Source organism: Podarcis raffonei, chromosome 8 (assembly GCF_027172205.1).
Source record: "Podarcis raffonei isolate rPodRaf1 chromosome 8, rPodRaf1.pri, whole genome shotgun sequence".
Taxonomy (NCBI): Eukaryota; Metazoa; Chordata; class Lepidosauria; order Squamata; family Lacertidae; genus Podarcis; species Podarcis raffonei.
In genome coordinates, this window is record NC_070609.1 from 60,257,248 (window position 1) to 60,277,590 (window position 20,343).

Consider the following 20,343-nt stretch of genomic DNA (forward strand, 5'->3'; position numbering starts at 1 on the left):
ACTGACCTCTGTCCCTCCTTCCTCTGATGCCCTCTGCCATTTCGGCCTCCCAAAGGCTTGCACAGCTGTTTGTTACAGCAGCCCTGGCCACAAGCTCTGCAGCGAATGTTGCCTTTGGGGCTGGTCAGGGGTTGCTGGTTGCCAGTAGCTGAGGCGGCCTTGAAGTAAGCAAACAAGCAAGCAAGCAAGCAAGCAAGCGGGTGAGGGAGCCCAGCCAACTAGTCCACCAGCCCTTGCTGTCCGGAATGGACAGACAAGTCCCTGGGCCCTGTGGGGCAGTGTGAGGAGGCACCTCTCTTTGGGGCAGGCAGCTCAGAGACGGGGGCCATCAGCAGTGGCTGCCCAGAGGACTCCCAGTGAGAGGGGAGAGGAGAGGAGGCTGAGGGAACAATCCACAAGGGATGGTGAGGGGCTGCCAGCTCTGCAGGCAAGGGGAGACATAACTGGGCTCCTGAACTCCACAGGGGTTAGGCAGAAAGTATGCAGTTGCTCAAGGGAACCATGGGCTCAAAAAGGTTGAAAACCTCTGCTCTAGAGAAACCTTATTCATTGAACTCAGACATGTTGTGCTGTAATCACTGCTACCAGCAAAAGGCACTCTGCACATGCTCAGGTGCGTTTTCCCTGAGGCGACTCCTCCCAGCATTTCCCATACTCAAAAAAGTATTAGAAAGCAACAGAAACACTTAAACTTGTAAAAGCCCGGCCCCCAGGTTTGTATGTATGTATGTTTTTTTACATATTAAAAACAACTCATTGCACCATCTCCCCCCCAAAACTCAACTTTTTGCGCCCCACCCCCATCAAAAATCCTGTTGGTCTTTCCTCTCAATATCTCCACTTCCCACTCAATGAATCAGCCGCACTCTGTATATGCTCAGAGGCACCGAGACCCTGGGAAGTTGGAGGGGAGGGGGGGGGAGTAGCCGACCGTATAGAGAAGCGCTTCCTCGCCCTCTTCCCGCCCCAGCAGAGGAAGGAAGCGACCGCCCTTTCTCCTTCCCGCTCAGCAGCAGCTGCAGCAGCAACACCGTCTCTCCTCGCAGAAGCCCCGCCCCAGCCCCGCCCACCCGCAAGCCCCGCCCCTAGGACCCCCCAAGCCAACCTGGGCCGGGGCCTCGCGCTCACCTGGAGGGCCCCCCTCTGCCCCCCCCCCGCGGAGGCGCCTCCACCTGCCCGGGCCTGGCCTTAGCCTGGCTCCAGGGCAGAGGGGAATGGGGCAAGCCGGAGGCGGCGGCGGCGGCCCTGAGGCGGCAGAAATGCCCGCGCTCGGGGCCTGGGCCCGCCCTGTGCGCGCAGAGAAAAGGCCGCGCTGGCCTGACACGGGAGCCGGCGCGCCGTGAGGAGGCGAGAGGACGGCGGCAGCAGTAGCAGCGTGGAGGAGCCCGCCTTCCTGTATCCCGCCGGCCCGCCCACGAAGCCGCCAGCCACACTGCCAACGCCGGCCGGCTGGCCGACCTCTGCTCCTGGTAAAGTGGGGGGTGGGGGGAGGAAAGAGGAGCCCCTCACCCTTGTCCACAGTTAGGGGATCTGGATTCAGAGGGGTTTCCCAGGCGTTCTCCAGGGGCACTGGTGGGGGGTGAAATGACAGCCTCTCCTTCTACTCTCGGGCACCTTGAAACGAGGGGGGGGGTTGCATTTTCTCTCCATTCTTGCATTTTCTTTGTCTTGGGGTGTGATTTTTTTGGGGGGGTTAACCCCGTTATAAATATGGGGTGGGTGGAGTTAGCGTGCTGCCTTGTATGTAGGTGGTTATTTTGTTTATATTATTTTGTATTTATTGGTTTTTTGGGGGGGGGTATTGAGAGGTGGCTGGGTCAAGTTTTCCCTTAATTGCTTTCACATGGAGTAACTTGGATGGGTGCAGTTATTAAGAGGGATAGTCCATTTTTCCTTACCCGGTGCCTCTTTTTCTGGGTGAAAAGACACGCACACTCCCCAATGAAACTTACCAAAATGTGGGTTTGCATGTAGTTTCTTAATCCCCCAGATGTGCAACTGTTTCATCTCCATGCTGTTGCTGCAGAAGGCTTATCTGGGCCTGCAACATTTTTTGGAGGCTTTTCTGTTCCTTTTTTTGTGTTTGAGATGCATATCAATGTTTTTTCTCTCTTGCCTTTCTAAGCCTTTACCAATCCTAAATTTTCATCCTTTCTTCCTATACATTTTCCTCCATCTTACCTTTTTTCTTTAAAAGTAAGCCACACTAACAACTGAGATATTTATATGAACTGAAAATGTTTGCAGATTCATCACTTCAGTTCTCTCTTTTCCACCCCAGGGTTGAAGTCTTGATCTCTCCAGACCACCATGTCCAAATCCAGGTGAGTTGTATGCACCTCTGTAGTCTAGGGGTTCCCAAACTGCAGGCCATGGATCACTTCGCTTAGGTGGACCTTGGCATGTCTGTTAAAATGCAATTTAAAATCACGTAGCATCTAGCTCACTGCTTTACAGTTGCTGAAACAGGCAGAAAAATTAAGGTTTTCCAAGGCCACCAGCAATTTCCAAGTGGTCTGGGGAATGAAAAGTTTGGGAACCACTACTCTAACCTTTAGCAAGGCCTGTTTTAAAGGCAGCTTGTAGACTTGGAATGCCCCCTTGCAAATCCTGTTTCAGGAGGAACTTGTAAACCTGGAACTCCCTGTATAGCAAATACAAAAGAAACTCTCAACACCATGTATGAACAAGCATGTTGACAAGTGGGTGAAAGGGTGCACTCATGTGCACTTCATAAATGTTTTCTTCAGTGAAAACATGTTTTTATAATGCATGGCATGATAGGACTGAATCTTCCACTCTCTGCAGTGATCGCAAGGACAAGAACACTCCCACTGAAGATGAAGCTCCCACCGACTTCACTGTTCGAACCCGCAAGAGAAAAGCTGATGTCGCCACAGTAAGTGCCTGTATTTGTAGGGGAACGACTCCAGTCATTGAAAAGCACTGCCCAAATCAGATCATGTAACTAGCAACTGTATCCGTTTGAAAGGAAAAACAGCGTTATGACTCACACTCACCCAAAACCTTTTTCATGACATTATCTACTCCTGAAGATAGGATTAGCATACTGGTCAGTTGATTGCCTATTTCAGTTTGGTTAAATAGTCTGTAAAGCGAAGAATGTCACTCTGCATGGTAAGTCCCAGGCAAGGTTAGGAGCAAAGGAAGCTGCCTTATCCTGAGGCTGATTTGCTCGCCATAGTAAGCCAAGCTGTGGCTTACGAAGCCCACACAAACGGGCGTGTTCTCAAAGAAGAGTCCTTTTTACTGCTGCACCACACTGTGCTAAGCCAAGTTTTCCTGACTGGGGACTTGCGGCCGCACTCTCTCCTCACTAGCCACACACTGTAGCTAAAGATTGATTGTAGAGTCTTCTTACTAAGCCATAGCTTCATTGACCATGTTACACGAACCAGGTCTGTGTCAGACTACTGGTCCATTTAGCTCAGTGGCTTTCAGTGGTTTAGACAGAACATGTTCCCAGGTCTACCTGGAGATGTCAGGATTGAACCTGCATGAAATGCATGTACTCTACTACAGAACATGTATTCTCCTATGGGTTACCTGCTGATAACAGCAGGTATCTCTGAACAGGTACACAAACAGCTGTTTGGGGCAAGGGCCGCTGCCCAGCACCACCTACGGCTCCATCTTTTTTGCTGCAAGAACCAGGAAGTACCCTCTCCACATCAAGTCATCTGCTCTGAGAAGAATTGAACACTAGTTTGGAAACTTAGTAACTTCTAAAAAGTTAACTTCCTTGTTTCATAATGGTGGTTATTTTTATTTTATTTTATTGTAGCTAGCAAAAGTATCAAGCACAGTGATAAATGTATCTATTTTCATTCTTATTGCATTCAAAATACTTGACTGTTACTCGATTGATTAGCTGCTCAATTCTCATTTGATTCTATGCTCAATCCCACCTAAATAAATCCCTTGCCTAACTTTCAGTAGAAAATTGAATTGCTGACTTTTAGCAAGCACACTGCCCCCCCCATGCCACCTCCACATAAGTAAAATAGTTGCAATGTGCATGGTGGAAACTACAAATTCCTTAAGGTTTTTCCATTTACACTTAGGTTTAACCTTGGCTAAAGGCAAAAGGCAAAGCATAATTATGTAGACATGCACTAGCTGGTAGATCTTGGTGGATTCTATCTTCCCAGAATACATGGTAGTACAGTGGTACCTCGGGTTAAGAACTTAATTCGTTCTGGAGGTCCGTTCTTAACCTGAAACTGTTCTTAACCTGAAGACCACTTTAGCTAATGGGGCCTGCCGCTGCGCCGCCACTGCACAATTTCTGTTCTCATCCTGAAGCAAAGTTCTTAACCTGAGGTACTATTTCTGGGTTAGCGGAGTCCGTAACCTGAAGCGTCTGTAACCCGAGGTACCACTGTACATTTGTGCTCATGTAACCATATCCAAAATGAGTAGTGAAACCCATGTGAACAGCCATCGCATATGTAAAGCCTGTATTTTAACTTCCTTGTTATGATAGCTAATGTTCATGAACTGCCTTAAGACTATAGCATAGGGAGACCTCTGCTGAATCGGGCCAAAAGCCCATCTAGTCACTGTTCTTGCAGTGGCCAACCAAATGCCTGTGGAAAGCTCACAAGCAGGGTCAGAGTCATATAATCCCAGAGGAACTTCTCTCTATTCACCCCCTGCCCTCGTTTACTGCAGACTGGTAAACCTCACTTCATTCTTTTCCATGTAGTTTTTACAGGATCCAGATGAAGAAGTTGCCAAAACAGAAATGACCAAGAAGAAACAGAATGAGAGCCAGGTAATTACTTGGGCGTTGGACTGGTATTCAGTGATACCGTTTTAATTTGTATAGCTCTATTGGGTCCTAAAGCATTAAGCCAAGTGTGGAGAACCTGGGGACCTCCACCTATTGCTGGGCTTCCATCAAACCTGACCACTGGCCATGCTGGTTGAGGCATGATGGGAGTTTGAGTCCAGCAACATCTGGATGGTCATAGGTTCCCCATCCCTGCATCACATCTATGAGTCTTAGAGGATACAATCATTTCCAACTTTCTCTAGTTCCCAGGCACAGAGGCATATTTGTTGTTATTTGTCCCATGTACCTGTAGTAGGATAAAATAGGGACTGTGAAGTTGTTGGAAATTCTCACTTTTCAGGGTTTCAGCTTCTGCCCAGAGCCTGTAGATTCTGCATTTCTGAGCAGAGAGAGGTGGGAGATGCTGCCTACATCTGATGCATATTCACTCGAACACTAAGGCATCATGCCATGAATAGGGTGCCTTTTCATATTCTTCAAATACAGTATTTTTAGACTATGTTTTACCCAGTAATACATTTAACCAAACTGAAATAAACACAATGGGTTACATTCAACTAAATCCTAACCAGAGGAAACCCTTGAAATTAATGAACCTAAGTGTGTAATGCCCATTAACTTCAATGGGTCCACTCAGAGTAGGACTAATGTTGAATATCACCCATTGTCCAGGCTTTTCCATTGGAAGAGGACAGGCTGTTGCCAAGTAAATGGAACCCAGTAGAACCCAGTAGGTGGCATGTCCCTATCTTTAAGCTGTGAAATGTTGGGAGGGTGCAATAAATTGCAAGTGTTTTGAGTTGTGGTATGGATGTCTTAGCTCAGCTTTACCTATGAATGTACTAATTGCTCTCATTCAAGCCACAATCTTAATTAGAAGGTTCAAGACAAAATTTGTGAATTCTCACATCACTAGATGCCCTGGACTCCCAGATTTGTCAGTGAGCAGTAGGGTCCCTTGAAAAGGAAACCAGAAATATTTGGGCTTTGCATCTTTTTTAGAAAAAGTCCCACTTTTCATTTCCATGTTTTTGCTATGCACAGATACATAGGACTATGAAGAGCTCCATTTTTGTTGAAATGAGCCTGCATAATCTTTGTGTACAGAGATGAAATTGGCTGGAGCTGAAAAGAATGCATCAGCTTCCTTTTGTCTATTGTGACAGTTTTCAGGGTGGTAGTTAAACTGCGGAAAGAGTGTTCAGGAAATGTTGCTGCTTTTTTTATTTCTTTTTGTCCACAGTCTAATCCAAAATGTGGTACACCTTCCCAATTAATGAAGCTGGAGATCTAGAGTCTAATGCTACCATAGCAGATGGGCTTTGTTTGCTATGGATTCTGCTTCCTACAACTCCCTATTCCAGTTGTCGGTCAACCTGTTCAGCATTCATTTTCTGGAGCTTTCCCCATGAGGAGGGAGTTTCCTTCCCTTTTGTCGTCATAGGGGAGATACAATATTAACCATTCAGGTTTGACCAGGGAGGGTTAACTGGCTTTCACCACACTGTCTGGTCTTTTTTCCCATTTTACAGAGGTGAGATCCATCAACTGACCTGGCAAAGTTTTGATGGAAATAAGTGACCACCTTGTTTCTTAAGATTCCTTAAATACTAAATTTAAGTGTACAAATTAAACCATGCATATTCCTAAAAGAAGATGATTGAGAAAACATGTCTAATTAGGTCCACTACTCAGAACTAGATCATGGCTCCTTCATGAGTGCTTTTGTGGTTGCTAACCCAATTATGCCACAACACAGTAGGGCTGTGTGATAAATTGCCATATTGCTGAACATAAACAAAGAACTGGAAAGCGCTTCTTCTCTCACACTCACCCCAACCGGTGGGGAAAAAGAGGGGGAAGAGTTACTATTTTCTGGTGGTATTTATGTTGTTGGTTCGCCCTAAATAACTTCCCTCTATATAAAAAAGGAAGGTTATTTATTTATTTATTTAAATTAGACTGGTGGGATGAGGACCCTTCGGGTGGGTAATGGAGAGAAAAAGATTTAGCTGGTTGCCTTATACTGAAATGGGAGGTTGGATACTATGTGAGATTGATGGGGAGGGTGTTTTTCGGTAAGCAGGGCAAGCAAGTGCGTGCCTACTCACAAGCAAGCCCTACTGAATTCAAAGGCCCTCCACCATCATACGGAGCCATGTCAAAGCCTTCGGCTGCTGCAGGGAAGCGCGGTGCACCCTCCACCGCCACGAGGAGGCATGGCAAGGCCCTCCGCTGCTGCAGGGAGGTATGGCGGGACACTCTGCTGCCATGGGGAGGTGCGGCAAAGCCCTTTGCTGCTGTGGGGAAGTGCAGTGCAGCCTCCACTACCACAGAGAGATACGGCAGGACCCTCTGCCACTGCAGGGAGGCGCAGCTAAGCCCTCTGCTACTGCAGATATATAGAGAGATATTGTGATACTTAACTGGTGAAATACCGTGATTTTGAAAACCAGATCTCTCTCAGCCCTTCATCACAGTGTGTTTAATAGCCCTTAGATGTGTCGTTCCACATGGTGTTGCCTTGCATCATGTACAACTGGAATATTCTGCCTACACTTGCAGAATATTTTAGATATTGTGGAGATCGTAGGAATAATTTACATTAACTGTTTTACCTACCCTTTTCCTTTTCAATAGTGTGTAGAAGAAAGCTCAAACAGCTGCATGGTTACATTTCCAAAGCAAAAGTTTGCATAAAATGCATTGGCCTTGCAGCTCTTGCTCAGCAATAAAGCTGTTGGCACAGCATCTGTTCCTATATGAAGAAAGTGCTTTGCTGTAACAATATGTTGTGCTGGCTATCTTGAAGGCTTATGAAGCCATCATCTGACAACTCAACAGCAGCTCTGTAGTCTATGGTATAGCATTCATAGAGTTATAGAGTTGGAAAGACCCTGAGCGTTATCTAGTCCAACCCCCTACAGTGTAGGAATCTCAACTAACGCACCCATGACAGATGGTCATACAACCTCTGCTTTAAAGCCTTCAAGGAAGGAGACTACACCACCTTCAGAGGAAGTCCATTCCACTGTTGAGCAGCTCTTACCATCAAAAAGTTCTTCCTGATGCTTAGTCATAACCTCTTTTCTTGTAACTTGAAGCTATTGGCTTGGGTCCTAACCTCTGGAGCAGGAGAAAACAGTCTTGTTCCATCTTCCATGTGACAGCCCTTTAGATATTTGAAGATAGCTATCATATCTCCCCTCAGTCATCTCTTTTTCAGGCTAAACATACCCAACTCCCTCAACCGTTCCTTGTAAGGCTTGGGTTTCCAGAACCTTGATAATCTTGGTCACCCTTCTCTGCACACCTATCTTGTCAATATCCTTAACTTGTGGCACCAGGAACTAGACACAGTTCCATAAGTTATTTCTTGGTATGAATTGGTTTCTGTCACTAATGAGAATGGATCTTTTATCAACACCACATACCCAGCTATTGGAAAAACAAGAGAAGCTTAAAAAAAAAAGAAACCCAGTGAATTATGAATTGAAATATGCTTGACTGTTCCATTGACTGGATGGACGATATTTCACTGTCAATATCATGCATAGAAGAAGCACTGTCAGTCCCACTTAAAGTGTGCAGAGTTCATTGGTAGTATCAGCCTAACATAAGGCTAGAGCTTTTAACTGCAACACAGCTCCCTTTTTACATTAAGAAAGGGCGGTTATATTGCCCAGTTGGCAGAAGCAGATTTTTTCAGCATGTGGTTCTCAAGACGATTGTGTCATAGCTCAAAATGCTCGCTATTTCTCAAACTAGCCCTGTTTCTTTTAACTCATACACAGGTAACTTGATTAAAAAGCAGCTTGTGATAAATTGTGGTATGTTAGTTGAAATCAACATAGTTTTTATGGGCCTATGCAAGTAAGCTGAGCTAGAAAAAGAACTGTAATTTTGTTCCCTTCAACATGCTTTTTCACCTGCTGAATACCAGCTATCTTGTTTTGTCCCCATACCCTTACCAGGTGATGGTGCTTTTTGTAGACGTGATGTGTTGCTTTCCATGTTGCACCTTCATTTAAGCAGGGGATGATAAAGAAACTTCTTGCTTTCCAAAGATGGAAAAAAACCAAAGAGCAGCGCCTTGTGTGCTGTGATTGCTGCAGAACTAGCCATTTTGTTTCTTTGGCACTTGCTGTGTTGTGAGACCTGGTACTTTCAGAATAAGGAAGGAGTGTGTGCGTCTCCCAGCCTAAGTAGGACAAAGAATAGTTTAGATCTGATTTGTGAAAATGGACAATGTTTAAAACAGGTATGGGGATCCCTTAGCCCTAACAAGTAACATACACTTACTTGTGGCTTTCTTCTCAAAAGGCTTTGAGACAGTGAGATCTGTACCCACAAGGTTTCACTTATACTGTACTGTTGTAGTGGAGTAGGTTTTGGATGTGAATCCAGATTCTAGGTTGCTAAATGACTTCTAAGCATTAGGCATCTAGCCTTGTTCCAAGCTGCCTTCTGGGTTTGTTGCTTCCTGCCAGCCATATGTCCACTGTAACCTCAGTATCCTCAGTATAGATGATTTAGGGGCATAAATGTCAAACAAACATGTTGAGGAGGAGAAAGCAAAACAAGGAGCAAGAGGAGGAAAGCAGCACAACTTTCTGGAGGAATTTCTTGTGGGCCCAGGTCAGAATACAGATGGAACTTTGGCTGGATATTGTACCGTTCTGCTTCATCTGACATCCTTTGGGTTTTTGCTCGAAAACTAATTGATACATATAGAGTCCAGAAACACGGTCTGGTAAAGATGTTGGTTTCATGTTGAGTCACCATTTACGTTCACCCCAGTGGTGACTTTCAGTGATCTAGTTATAACAGACCAGCAGTTTTGAGCTGTTTCTCATGTAAGCCCTTGCACATGCAATTTTCACTATGATTAAACAGAGAGCTGTGGTTTTTAAAGGTGTTAAAGAAGAGGCAACTGTTCAGAAAAGTTAAGTTGTTTGCATGTGTAAAAGAATTCTGAAGCTTAGAAATCACTTTTGGGGTTTGGAGTGAAGTGTTCTGATGCGCTGCTAATGCTACCCTTTCTGCAAAATATCTGCAACATCAGTTATCAGCTTGAAGATTCCATATACTGCTGGGAATTTGTATTCCTTCCCTTGTACATAGCTAACATACTTCAGTTTCTCCTTGATGTGCTAGTTTCACATGAGTATAATTTTCCAAAGCATACAATTCCAGAATGCGAGGAATGCTTTGTGTGCCAATTTGCGTTTGGCATCCGAAGTTTTCTGTTAAGATTAGTTGTATTGTAATCCCGAAACAGCTAAATTCATACGCTTTTAGTTATTCTTGTGCATGCATTGCAGGGGCAACAACCTTTTTTGCTTTTTAAAAAGCAGCCAGCATTGTTTTTCTTTTTGTGTTCATTACCACAGGAACTCAGAGAAAACAGGATAACTGTTTGGGACTTCCATCTGTTTCCTCCCCACCTGAAGTCCTAATCCCTCTGTTTCTTGATTTCTACTATCAAGGATATTGCCATCAGGTGGAAAATAAACAGATGGGATTCTGAAACTGAAAGCCTGTTTTCCTTCATGCAGAGTATTTTTGTGCCTGGCAGAGCAAGTGCAGTGTCACAAGTGCTCTTTTAAAAAGACCGCTTGCTGAGTTGGTGACCATTTGTCTCTTCTCTTGAAGCAACAATAGCTTTTTTCAGAGGCGAACATATGAAAGGTAAATTGCCATATATTCGAGTGCAGTGACTAAAAACACTTGCCTTTTAACTCTTTCTGAATTTGTTGTGGGGAGGACTAATCAACTGTTCAGTGAACTTTATAACTGTGAGATTTAATGGCTCCCCCTTTTTATTTTTTCTTCAATAGCCGTTTTCAAACTATGATGTGTGCGCACATCCCCATATGCTGATCCCAACACCAGAGAAAGATGATGAGCTGGGAAGCCCAAACTTCTCTCCTTTCATGCACCAAAGCCTTGCTTCATCTAGAGATTCGCCGTTGCCTGTTTTGGGGTAATTTTTCCTAATTTCATGGCCTCCTGTTCCATTATTGCCTGTTACACTTTTTTTCACATTTCTTCTTGTTCTTTCTCTCTCTCCTGCAGCTGGGCAAATAGGGACGAAGTGTGGAAAAACATGATAATAAAAGAACAGGCATATGTGAGGGATAAACTATATCTGCAAAGGCATCCACTCTTGCAACCTAAAATGCGGGTGATTCTTCTAGACTGGCTAATGGAGGTGAGACTGTCTTCTTATGCTAACATTTGAAACAATGAGCACATCAATGTGAGATTGTTATCATAGTCTGCCTGGAGTTTCCTTGGGAGCAAAGGGTGTTATGGAACTACTACCCTGGTAGTAGGGGAACTTCTTCCTTCAGTAGCTCCTAGTTCTATTCCCAGCATAGGATAGATTGCTGCCCGTCTGATAGAGCTGGTTCAGAATGGACTAGAGATCCAGGTGAGGAATATCAAGAGTTGCTAATAGGGAAGGAAGGTGGCGGGGAGAGTTCGGAGATGGACATGCACACAACAGCTTAAAAAAGGCACTCTGGTAAAAGTGGCTGCTTGGAAGGTTGTTCTCAGAAGCATTGGGATTTTTAGAAAACTAAAGCACTAGGATGCCATGGGAAATGAAAGGGGACACAGGTGTCGGGACACTTCATAGCTAAGCAGATAGCAGTTGGGTAGCCAGAACAGTGCCCAGGGCTCAGTATTGTCAGTCAGTGTGTGCATTTGGGCGTAGTAGGGATTGGATCTCCCAAGCAGGATAAGCAATTTTCATGCCAATACAAGTCCTAGGTTGCTCATTTCCATTTCAATGGATGGATCCTAAGGGTAGGTCCTGGCCCCTACAATCAGGCCTCAGTTTTTTGGAGCTGTTTGCCTTGTACAACAGCCATAGGCAAGGCAAAAAGGAGTCCCCATCACAAATCATGAATTGACTCTCCTTGTCATAGCCTGGAAGTCAGGCAATTGTTCTTTATAGGAAAACAAATACTCTCTCTGCAAAGACAGTAACACTTAAGGAAAATATTCTTCTAGTTTCAGCAAACTTTTCTTCATTGTAGGCTTTATGCTTCGGTGAAGAAACAAATGTTTACTGCACTTTCGTTCACTTCTATGTTTCTCTGCCAAAATGTTAGAGAGGGGCAATGAGGGGAAATATTTCCAGTCCCTATCCCATCTTTTTATTGTGGCAAACATTGCTGTATCCTTTCTTCCCTCTAACAGGCATTTTTCTGCACTCCAGTCCATTTTTTGCATTCATCAGTGCAGGAAGACTTTTTATTTATTTTTGCTGGTGCCACAGGGGCTTCCCTTCAGTTTTCGTGTCATGGGCATTCAGCATGTATTCGTATTGTCAGACCAGCGCCTCCAAAACAAAGGCCCCGGGGTGCTCCAGATCCTAGGAAAACTTTGTGATGTTCTGCTAGCAAGTAGTTCATTTGTAGTTGCAGCTGGCCCAGTGCAAAGTGAGGTGGCTGCTGAAGTAAGATTCAGCTTCCAGTTAGGTTGGGTTTTGTACTTCTTTTGCAGGGCGGGGAGCAGCATGTAGTCCTTTGCTTAGAGCAGCAAAATGTCTTGAATCAGCTCTGCTTAGTACGAAAAATGAACATATTTTGGGGCAGGAAAGCATAGCTATATCATAGACTAAATCAGCTCATCTTTAGGAAACACTATACAGTTGTACCTTTGTTCTCGAATGGAATCTATTCCGGAAGTCCGTTCAACTTCCAAAATGTTCAGAAACCAAAGCACGGCTTCCAGTTGGCTGCAGGAAGCTTCTGCAGCCAATTGGAAGCCACGTTGGACGTTTGGCTTAAAAAAATAGTTCGCAAAATGTTCAAGAACTAAGTTGTTCGAAAACCAAGGTACAACTGTAGTTCCACTGAGCTTCACATTAAGAAGGTCCCTGGTTCATCATGGAGTTAAGCAGCTGAGAAGCAGAATGACACCCTTCTGTCTCCTGCAGGTTTGCGAAGTCTACAAGCTCCATAGAGAGACATTTTATTTGGCACAGGATTTTTTCGATCGGTTCATGGCCACGCAACAGAACATTGTAAAGACACTTCTGCAACTTATTGGAATTTCATCCTTATTCATAGCCGCAAAGCTTGAGGTAAAACAAGTCTTGCCCTGCAAACCTAAATGCATTTTCTGTGGGGCAGTCTCCACTTAACATGGTGAGACTTGCTTTCAAGTAAATATGAATAGGATCACACTCTTAAAAGTAAAAGAAGCTGGGTGTCCATTCTTTTGTGAGCCATCTTTTGATGGAATGCAATCTGGGATTGAAAATGGTTTGGGCTTTGTTGTTCTGCTCCTACAATACTATTTTTATATAAAATATAATCTTTTAAGCTTGGAGGAATCATTAGTAGTCTGCAGATGTTGGAGTACTATTCCCACCATCCTTGGTGATGTTGGCTGGGGCTGATGGAAGTTGGAGCACAAAACCTTCTGGTTGAAACAGCTGGGGAAAGCTGCCTTAAGAGGTTAACAGCATGGGCTACTTTAGTAACAATCCATGTTATCAGAAGTACATTCTGCCTCCTTCAAGTCCAGTCCTGACCTCTGGTCTAAATCCTACAGTGAAATGCCAGATTTAAGCATTTTTACTCTTCCAAGAATTATTTACGTTTTATGGTACTTGTAGGTTGCCTCTCTGCCTGAAAGCACCCAAGCTACTTGTAATGGCTTTAGGGGTTGCTTGTGCGTAAGTTGCCGCCGCTCTGGGCTAGGTTGGCTGGTTAAACCATTTCTCGCTGGACAGCCATCCACTCCGTGGCTGTTCAGTCGCTGGCAGAATCCGTCAGTGGGCGTTTCTTAAACCTTTTCCAACATAAAAGTTGTTTGACGCCCAGTCTCCTCCTACTCTCCCTGCGCGAAAGTCTTCTGCGCAGGGAGGGCGTGGGTAGCGGAGGACCTGTGCTCTCCCTGCTGGTGTCCAGTGAAGAGTCCCGGAGCCTGCTCTCTGCTTCCCCCATTGGCCCCCCTCTATCCCTGGTGTTGCGCTGATTTTCTTCCCCAACAGGAGACCTGCCTCTCTCCCTGCTTGGCCCCTCTCCAGCATCGCTGTGGAGCCTCGCCTCCTCCTCTAGTTCCGATGGCAGTTCCCTGACACTACTATTTAACATTAATAACTAAAATGGGTGTGTGTGTGTTCATCATTAAAGTTCAATAAAATCAAATTGAAGTTGCCTTTCACTTGCCTCACTGTTTTAAGATGAATCAGACATACACCAGTGACGTTGACATACTAGCAGATGTGTGATAAGCCTTAAGCACTTTTTTGTAAAGACATCTTTGTAAATTTGATAAGAACACCAACTCTTGTGTACAAATCCTGGTTCCTCAAAGTCCTTCTTTGTATTTCCTTCCCCACTGCAACTAGTAATATCATAGAAATGAACAGATATGCGGCTGCAAACTGCAGGAAGAGAGCAAGGCTGTGTTTTCACACACATTTCAAAATAAAGGCTCTGTCACCTGCCGTCTTGGCCATTTTGATTGAAGAGGCTATGATCCTTGATGGATCTTGTGCTCTTAACAGCAGCCATAAAGTTGCTATTACATTTGCTGCTGGGCCTAATTGATCTGAGTTCAGGAAGTATCCCTGTACATCAGAATAGGGCTGTTACCCCCCAAATTAGGCATTGATAGCTGTCAGTGTCTGGAACCATCTGGCTTTGCCATTTACCACTGTTGACAATGCATTGATGTCCCGTTTCAGGAAATCTATCCTCCAAAGTTGCAGCAGTTTGCATATGTTACAGATGGGGCTTGTACTGAAGAAGAAATTCTTAGTATGGAACTCATCATTATGAAGGTAAATGTGATTCTGTGTGTGTGTGTGTGTGTGTGTGTGTGTGTGTGTGTTTGGAATGGATTGTAGGGAAAATTGCATTCTGCTTTTTTTAAAGTCGCATCCTCGGTAACTTGAGCAAAGCCTTTCCCAAGCCACTCAGTGCAATCAGCCGTGGTGAAAAGGCAGCACTTTTTTTTGCCAAAAGCATGTTAGTTAATCAGTGGCATGTCTGTCTTTCAGTTTTTTATCTTCCATTATCAGTGATTCTTTTATAGCTGTGTAGATAGAAATCTCCTGTCCATTTTGAGACATCTGAAACAGCTTGGCTCAGCATGAAAGACTGCTGGTGCATTTTGACATAGAGTAGTACATTTTGTAAGTCCATGGTGAAAGTGACCCAAATTCCATCTGTGTACTAATTCTGTAACTTGCAATATGTTCTTGTTAGTAGTAGTAGTACTTACAAGTAGGTGTAAGTGCAACCTCAGGGTAATAATGCATGGGATTTCTTTCTTTTTCTAACCCAGCCCTCTCTTTAATCATTGCAACAGCCCTGTGTGAGGTTAAGCGAGAGTGACTGGCACAAAGTCACCTGGGGAAGTTCATAGTTGAGTAGGGATTTTAACTCCAGTCGCCTTGGGCAAAGACCCTGTCCTCTACATCACACTGGCTCTCGTATTTTTTTCCCCATAAGTGTGTACAGTGGTACCTCGGTTTACGAACTTAATCCGTTCCGGAAGTCCGTTCTTAAACCGAAACTGTTCTTAAACCGAGGCGCGCTTTCCCTAATGAGGCCTCCCGCCGCTGGTGCCGTTCCACTGTTTGGATTCAGTTCTTAGACCGAGGTAAAGTTCGCAAACCAGGACACTACTTCCGGTTTTGCGGAGTTCGTAAATCAAATCATTCGTATACAGGACTGTTCTTAAACTGAGGTACCACTGTATATGAATGTGCAGCGTGGCAGCAGGATTGCACTTGCCACGTCTGCATTCTGGATTAGGCCAAAGGTCCAGTATTCTCTCACTGGTTATCAGGTTCCCAAAGGAAGCCCGCAAGCAGGACTCAAGTGCAACAAGACTCTAATTCATATCTGTCCAAGTGGGTGGCCATTACTGTCTCTTGAGGGAGTGAATTTCATAGTTTAACTATGTGTCGTGTGAAGAAGTACTCCAGAGATGCCCTGCCTCTGCACTCTGTTGTAAAAGTGAATGTCGGATACCTGCATTGCAGTGGGTTGGACTTGGGAATCCCTTCTGACTGTGATTCTGTGCTAACCATAATTGTAGCCTCAGTGCATTGGAATGAATGCGCATGTGTCTCCTGTCCGTACTACCATTAGTATGTGGAATCAAGGCCTGATCTGCTCCTCTGTTACATGTTTGGCATAGACTCTTGCCCCATAGGTTATTTATTTAGCCTCCATGTCGGTACCCACGAAGGAGAGAGCTTTCTAGGCTTCCTGTGATGAGCCCCATTGCGGTTTTGTATCAAAGCTGTTACAAAAGTTGACGACTGTTGTCAGTCCGTGACCACATTCAATTGTGTTTGCAAAGAAGAGCAGGCAAATACCCTGTGGGTGCTAAGGAAACTGACTTTACCTCCTGACATGCATGCTCTCTTCTAGGCACTCAATTGGAATCTGAGTCCCCTCACGGTTGTGTCCTGGCTAAACATATACATGCAGGTTGCTTATCTAAATGAAATCTGTGAGATGCTGCTACCGCAATACCCCCAGGAGATATTTGTGCAGATAGCTGAGGTAAGGACGAATTCTGCCCTTAAACATTTCATCCACCACTTTCATTAGAAACGTTTCCTTTCAAGCTCTCTGTCCCCTCTCTCCAGCTTTTGGATCTCTGCGTGCTGGATGTTGGCTGTTTGGACTACTCCTATGGCGCTTTAGCTGCTTCTGCATTATATCACTTCTCCTCTTGTGAGCTGATGCAGAAGGTTTCGGGTAAGCTGCGTTTTAACAAAAGAGAAGAAATCCAGCGGTTCTAAGTCAAGCGGAGGCATGACTTACAAAGGCGGGTGTCCTCTTGATTTTCTAGGTTATCAATTATGGGAAATACAGGACTGTGTGAAGTGGATGGTTCCCTTTGCTGTGGCCATCAAGGAGGTGGGGAGCTCGCCGCTCAAACACTTCAGAGGCGTTCCTTTGGAAGATTTGCACAATATACAGATGCACATTAACACCTTTAACTTGCTGGTAAGTGTTCTCATAGATACATCTTAGTGGCCAAAGGCCTCCTTGCTTTTGTAGGGTAACGATAAAGGGACCCCTGACTGTTAAGTCCAGTCGCAGATGACTCTGGGATATTGGCGCTCATCTCGATTTACAGGCCAAGGGAGCCGGCGTACAGCTTCCAGGTCATGTGGCCAGCATGACTAAGCCGCTTTTGGCAAACCAGAGCAGTGCACGGAAACGCTGTTTACCTTCCTGCCGGAGCGGTACCTATTTATCTACTTGCACTTTGACGTGCTTTCGAACTGCTATGTTGGCAGGAGCAGGGACCGAGCAACGGGAGCTCACCCTGTCGCGGGGATTCAAACTGCTGACCTTCTGATCAGCAAGCCCTAGACTCGGTGGTTTAGACCACAGTGCCACACTTTGCTTTCGTAGAGCATGAGAATAAAAGTTGAAGTGTGTGTGAGAGAGAGAGAGAGGGAGGGAGGGTTGTATTCAACTAACTTTTAGAGTCGGCCCAGTGAAATTAATAGACCCAAGTTAGTCCCAGCCATTAATTTCACTGGATCTAACTCATGAGTAAAAGTTAGTTGAATGCAACACTAAATGTTCAGAAACTCCCTCAAAAGTGTTAAATGCAAAAGGATAGCAGTGTGGCATGGTAGGTACCTTCCCAGCCCCTGGCCCTCAAGCATATACATCTGGGCTGTGATGAAGTGAGGCCTGGCAAGTCTCATCACTTCATCTCTCCCTGTTTGTCTACATCAGGTGTGGGGAACCTTTAGCCCCTCTTGGTGAACTACAGCTGCCAACATTCCTGGCCATTGGCCATGCTTGCTAGGGCATATGGGAGCTGTTGTTCAGCAATATCCAGAGGGCCAGAGGCCCCCCACTCCTGGTTTAAAGTGTTGGACTTAAACCTGAGAGACTGACTTTGATAACAGACTTGATCTGTGTGATTTAGTGATTAGATCAGGAGAGCATATTTAAAATTTAATTCCATTTTTTGAATCGTCTCAAAGCGATAATCAGAAACATCAACAATAAAAACAATTTAATATATAAAAACTATTCAGAGCCAGTGCAGATGCAGGAAGCTTTGCAATCCTGTCCCATTAGCCTATATATCTTAGAACCTAGTGACTTGCCTTTCCGGTTACTGGGAAGGGGTTGTAAAGCACTCTTGCCAGTTTTGCAACTTAAATCGCATTCCCGATGCAGCAAATGTTAGTGATTTCTGGAAATAATGTTTGAGCTGTAGCAACGGGGAGTAATATTCCCTCATTGTAATGTTGAATTCTTAAGCCTGCTCACGTACAGATTTGACTTTTCATAACTAATTCTCAGTTTTGTGCTGGAATGCCCACCACATATGATATATATGTATGTTTTGGCACTCATCATTTTAAAACATGGTCACGCAGCAGAGGATTGGGGTCCTTCTCATGTATTTTAAAGTTGTAAGTACACAAACACATAGACTAGGTTTCTGTGTCCACATGCAGCTTTCTGTATATTTTCCTCTCTGAGTATGTGTCATGAGTTTGCTCCTGAAACCTAAAAACAACACAGGGATTCTAGACACATGAATGAGCAGTCGATCATTCACTTTCGGCGTTCTTATTTTCTAGGACAAAGTTCAAGAAAAACAAGCTGCGTTGGCCAAGAAGAGGAGGAGTTCTCCTCTACCCCTGGGTGTCCTCACCCCACCTCAGAGCAGTAAGAAATTGTCTCTGACACCCAAACAGCTGTAACTTTTTCACAAGCTACTCAACCTGAAGACCTCTTGGCCAAAACGCCTTTATAATTCTTGATTCTTTACTGTGAGATGCTGCCAATGACTTACCCAAATGTCTTATGTATTCTAAAGAGGAAAGTCTTCACTTTTTTATGATGGAGGAAACCTGCATTATTTTTATGGGACACTTTGATTTTTAAATGAACTGATGGGGTACGCCAGCCACCCAAAAACAACAAGCATTTGCTTGGATTGCTGCTAAGGAGGGCGATACTCGTTGTGCTGACTCGAAAAGGGGGTGGGAAGAGAAAAGGGGGCTCTGCCTTCTGCACTTCTGGGGCATTAACCATACTCTGGATTTTGCTAGCTGTGGATGGCAAGCTCCTTCTCAGACCTTCCTAGTTTACAACTTGATCCTTTTTTAACTAAACACTTTGTATAAATGGTCTTATGTGTCTTAATTTTTAAATAAAATGCTATCAGCTGCATCCTATGCAGTCTTGGTTTTATATGTCATAACTCTGGAAGGTGAAAGACAGCTAAAACGTTTATTTCCAGTTCCAGTTAAGGAAAATACTTGGTGCTGTCGTTGTACATGCTGCCGTACAGAATTCAGGAAGGTTGTAGGTTTCTCCCATTCACAGCTAAATAGCAGCTCTAGGGGAGGGGAATGTTTGGATCAGAGCTGTGATGGAGAATTGGACTATCCCCCCCCCCCACACCGCCCCCATCCATATTGGTTGGGGGCCTGGCCTATGTTTTTTTATCTCAGATATCTTTTGGCAATCTGTGTTTTGGAGATGCCCTGGAGGTTATGATGCAGAAAACATGCGTTTTCCTAATTCAGACAGCTTTTTGAAACAGTAGAAGGTCTATCCTGTTTGTGTCTTACGAATATCAGACTTTCAGAATTCGGCTGTAAATTGGACAGTAACAGAATGAGTGTAAATATCAACTTTGATGGTGTAAAGCTGACAGCTTGATTGTTTTGTTACAGATTAATAGCAGCTATGCATTCAAAAGACTGGTCTTGTATTATCCTTGGATTCATATCTGATTAGATTCAAATCTATTAGGCTGTAGTGCAGAAGATGCTGCCATAATTGACAGTGGCCTCTTTTTGGGAAGGGCAGGGGGAGGCATTGAATTACTTCTTGGTGCTCCAGAAACAGGCCACTCACCCTTCAAATTTTATTGGACAGTAATATTTATTTATGTCAGAAAATGTATACCGATTGAGTGTGAAAAAGACAAAACGAAAGTGGTTGACAAAAAGAATAATATCATAATGTTGTCGTTTAAAACAACTATTTAAAACAATGGGTCAGTTGTGTCTGGCCGTTAACCCGAAGGTTGGTGGTTTGAGCCCACCCAGGGACGGCTGTGGGCAAGGCCTTGGACTAGATAACCCATGGGGTCCCTTCCAACTCTATGATTCTATGGAAAACTGATTTAATAGTTGATTTGGTATCTTCCTCTCCAAAGAAGGCAGCCTCATAGCCCCAACCAGCACCCTGGTCTGAGCATAGTTCCTACTATTCTTCACTTAATATGCAAGAGTAGAATTCCCACCATGGGCGTGGCCAGGATTTATTGGAGGGGGCTGGCTTTATGTTGGGGTGGGTCAGTTGGTTACAATTATTATTTTTTACTTTATGGGGGCCAGCTGCACCCCCCTGGCTAAACCCATGCTTCCCACTGGATAAATGTGAGAAAAGCATCTCTAGCCACCTCTCCCCACAAAATAACTTATACAGCCTGGCTTGATTTGGCAGAACAGGAAAGATGTTGGTGGCAGGCAGTTGTGAAAG

The 20,343-nt window shown here is 44.6% G+C and overlaps 3 protein-coding genes across 11 annotated transcripts in view; 1 reads left to right on the forward strand and 2 right to left on the reverse strand.

The window, feature by feature from the left end:
- LOC128419506 (uncharacterized protein F13E9.13, mitochondrial-like) overlaps positions 1 to 1,399 on the reverse strand; it is a 27,154-nt gene extending 25,755 nt beyond the window's left edge. For 2 of the 9 annotated variants that reach the window (XM_053400268.1, XM_053400262.1), the window contains exon 1: positions 7 to 860. In XM_053400268.1, coding sequence (XP_053256243.1) covers positions 7 to 40 — 34 coding nt within the window. In that variant the 5' untranslated portion in view covers positions 41 to 860. The other 7 variants (XM_053400269.1, XM_053400272.1, XM_053400271.1 and 4 more) reach the window with 7 other exon arrangements.
- The window catches only part of LOC128419510 (protein C19orf12 homolog), a 231,930-nt gene that overhangs the window by 59,423 nt on the left and 152,164 nt on the right, over positions 1 to 20,343 (reverse strand). The window lies entirely within an intron of this gene.
- Positions 1,362 to 19,020, forward strand: CCNE1 (cyclin E1). Its single transcript, XM_053400261.1, has 12 exons — positions 1,362 to 1,469; positions 2,282 to 2,324; positions 2,809 to 2,899; positions 4,730 to 4,798; positions 10,660 to 10,805; positions 10,898 to 11,033; positions 12,771 to 12,917; positions 14,532 to 14,627; positions 16,231 to 16,365; positions 16,452 to 16,563; positions 16,658 to 16,815; positions 18,426 to 19,020. Exons 2-12 carry the CDS (start codon positions 2,311 to 2,313, stop codon positions 18,546 to 18,548), a joined length of 1,227 nt encoding a protein of 408 aa, XP_053256236.1. The 5' UTR covers positions 1,362 to 1,469; positions 2,282 to 2,310; the 3' UTR covers positions 18,549 to 19,020.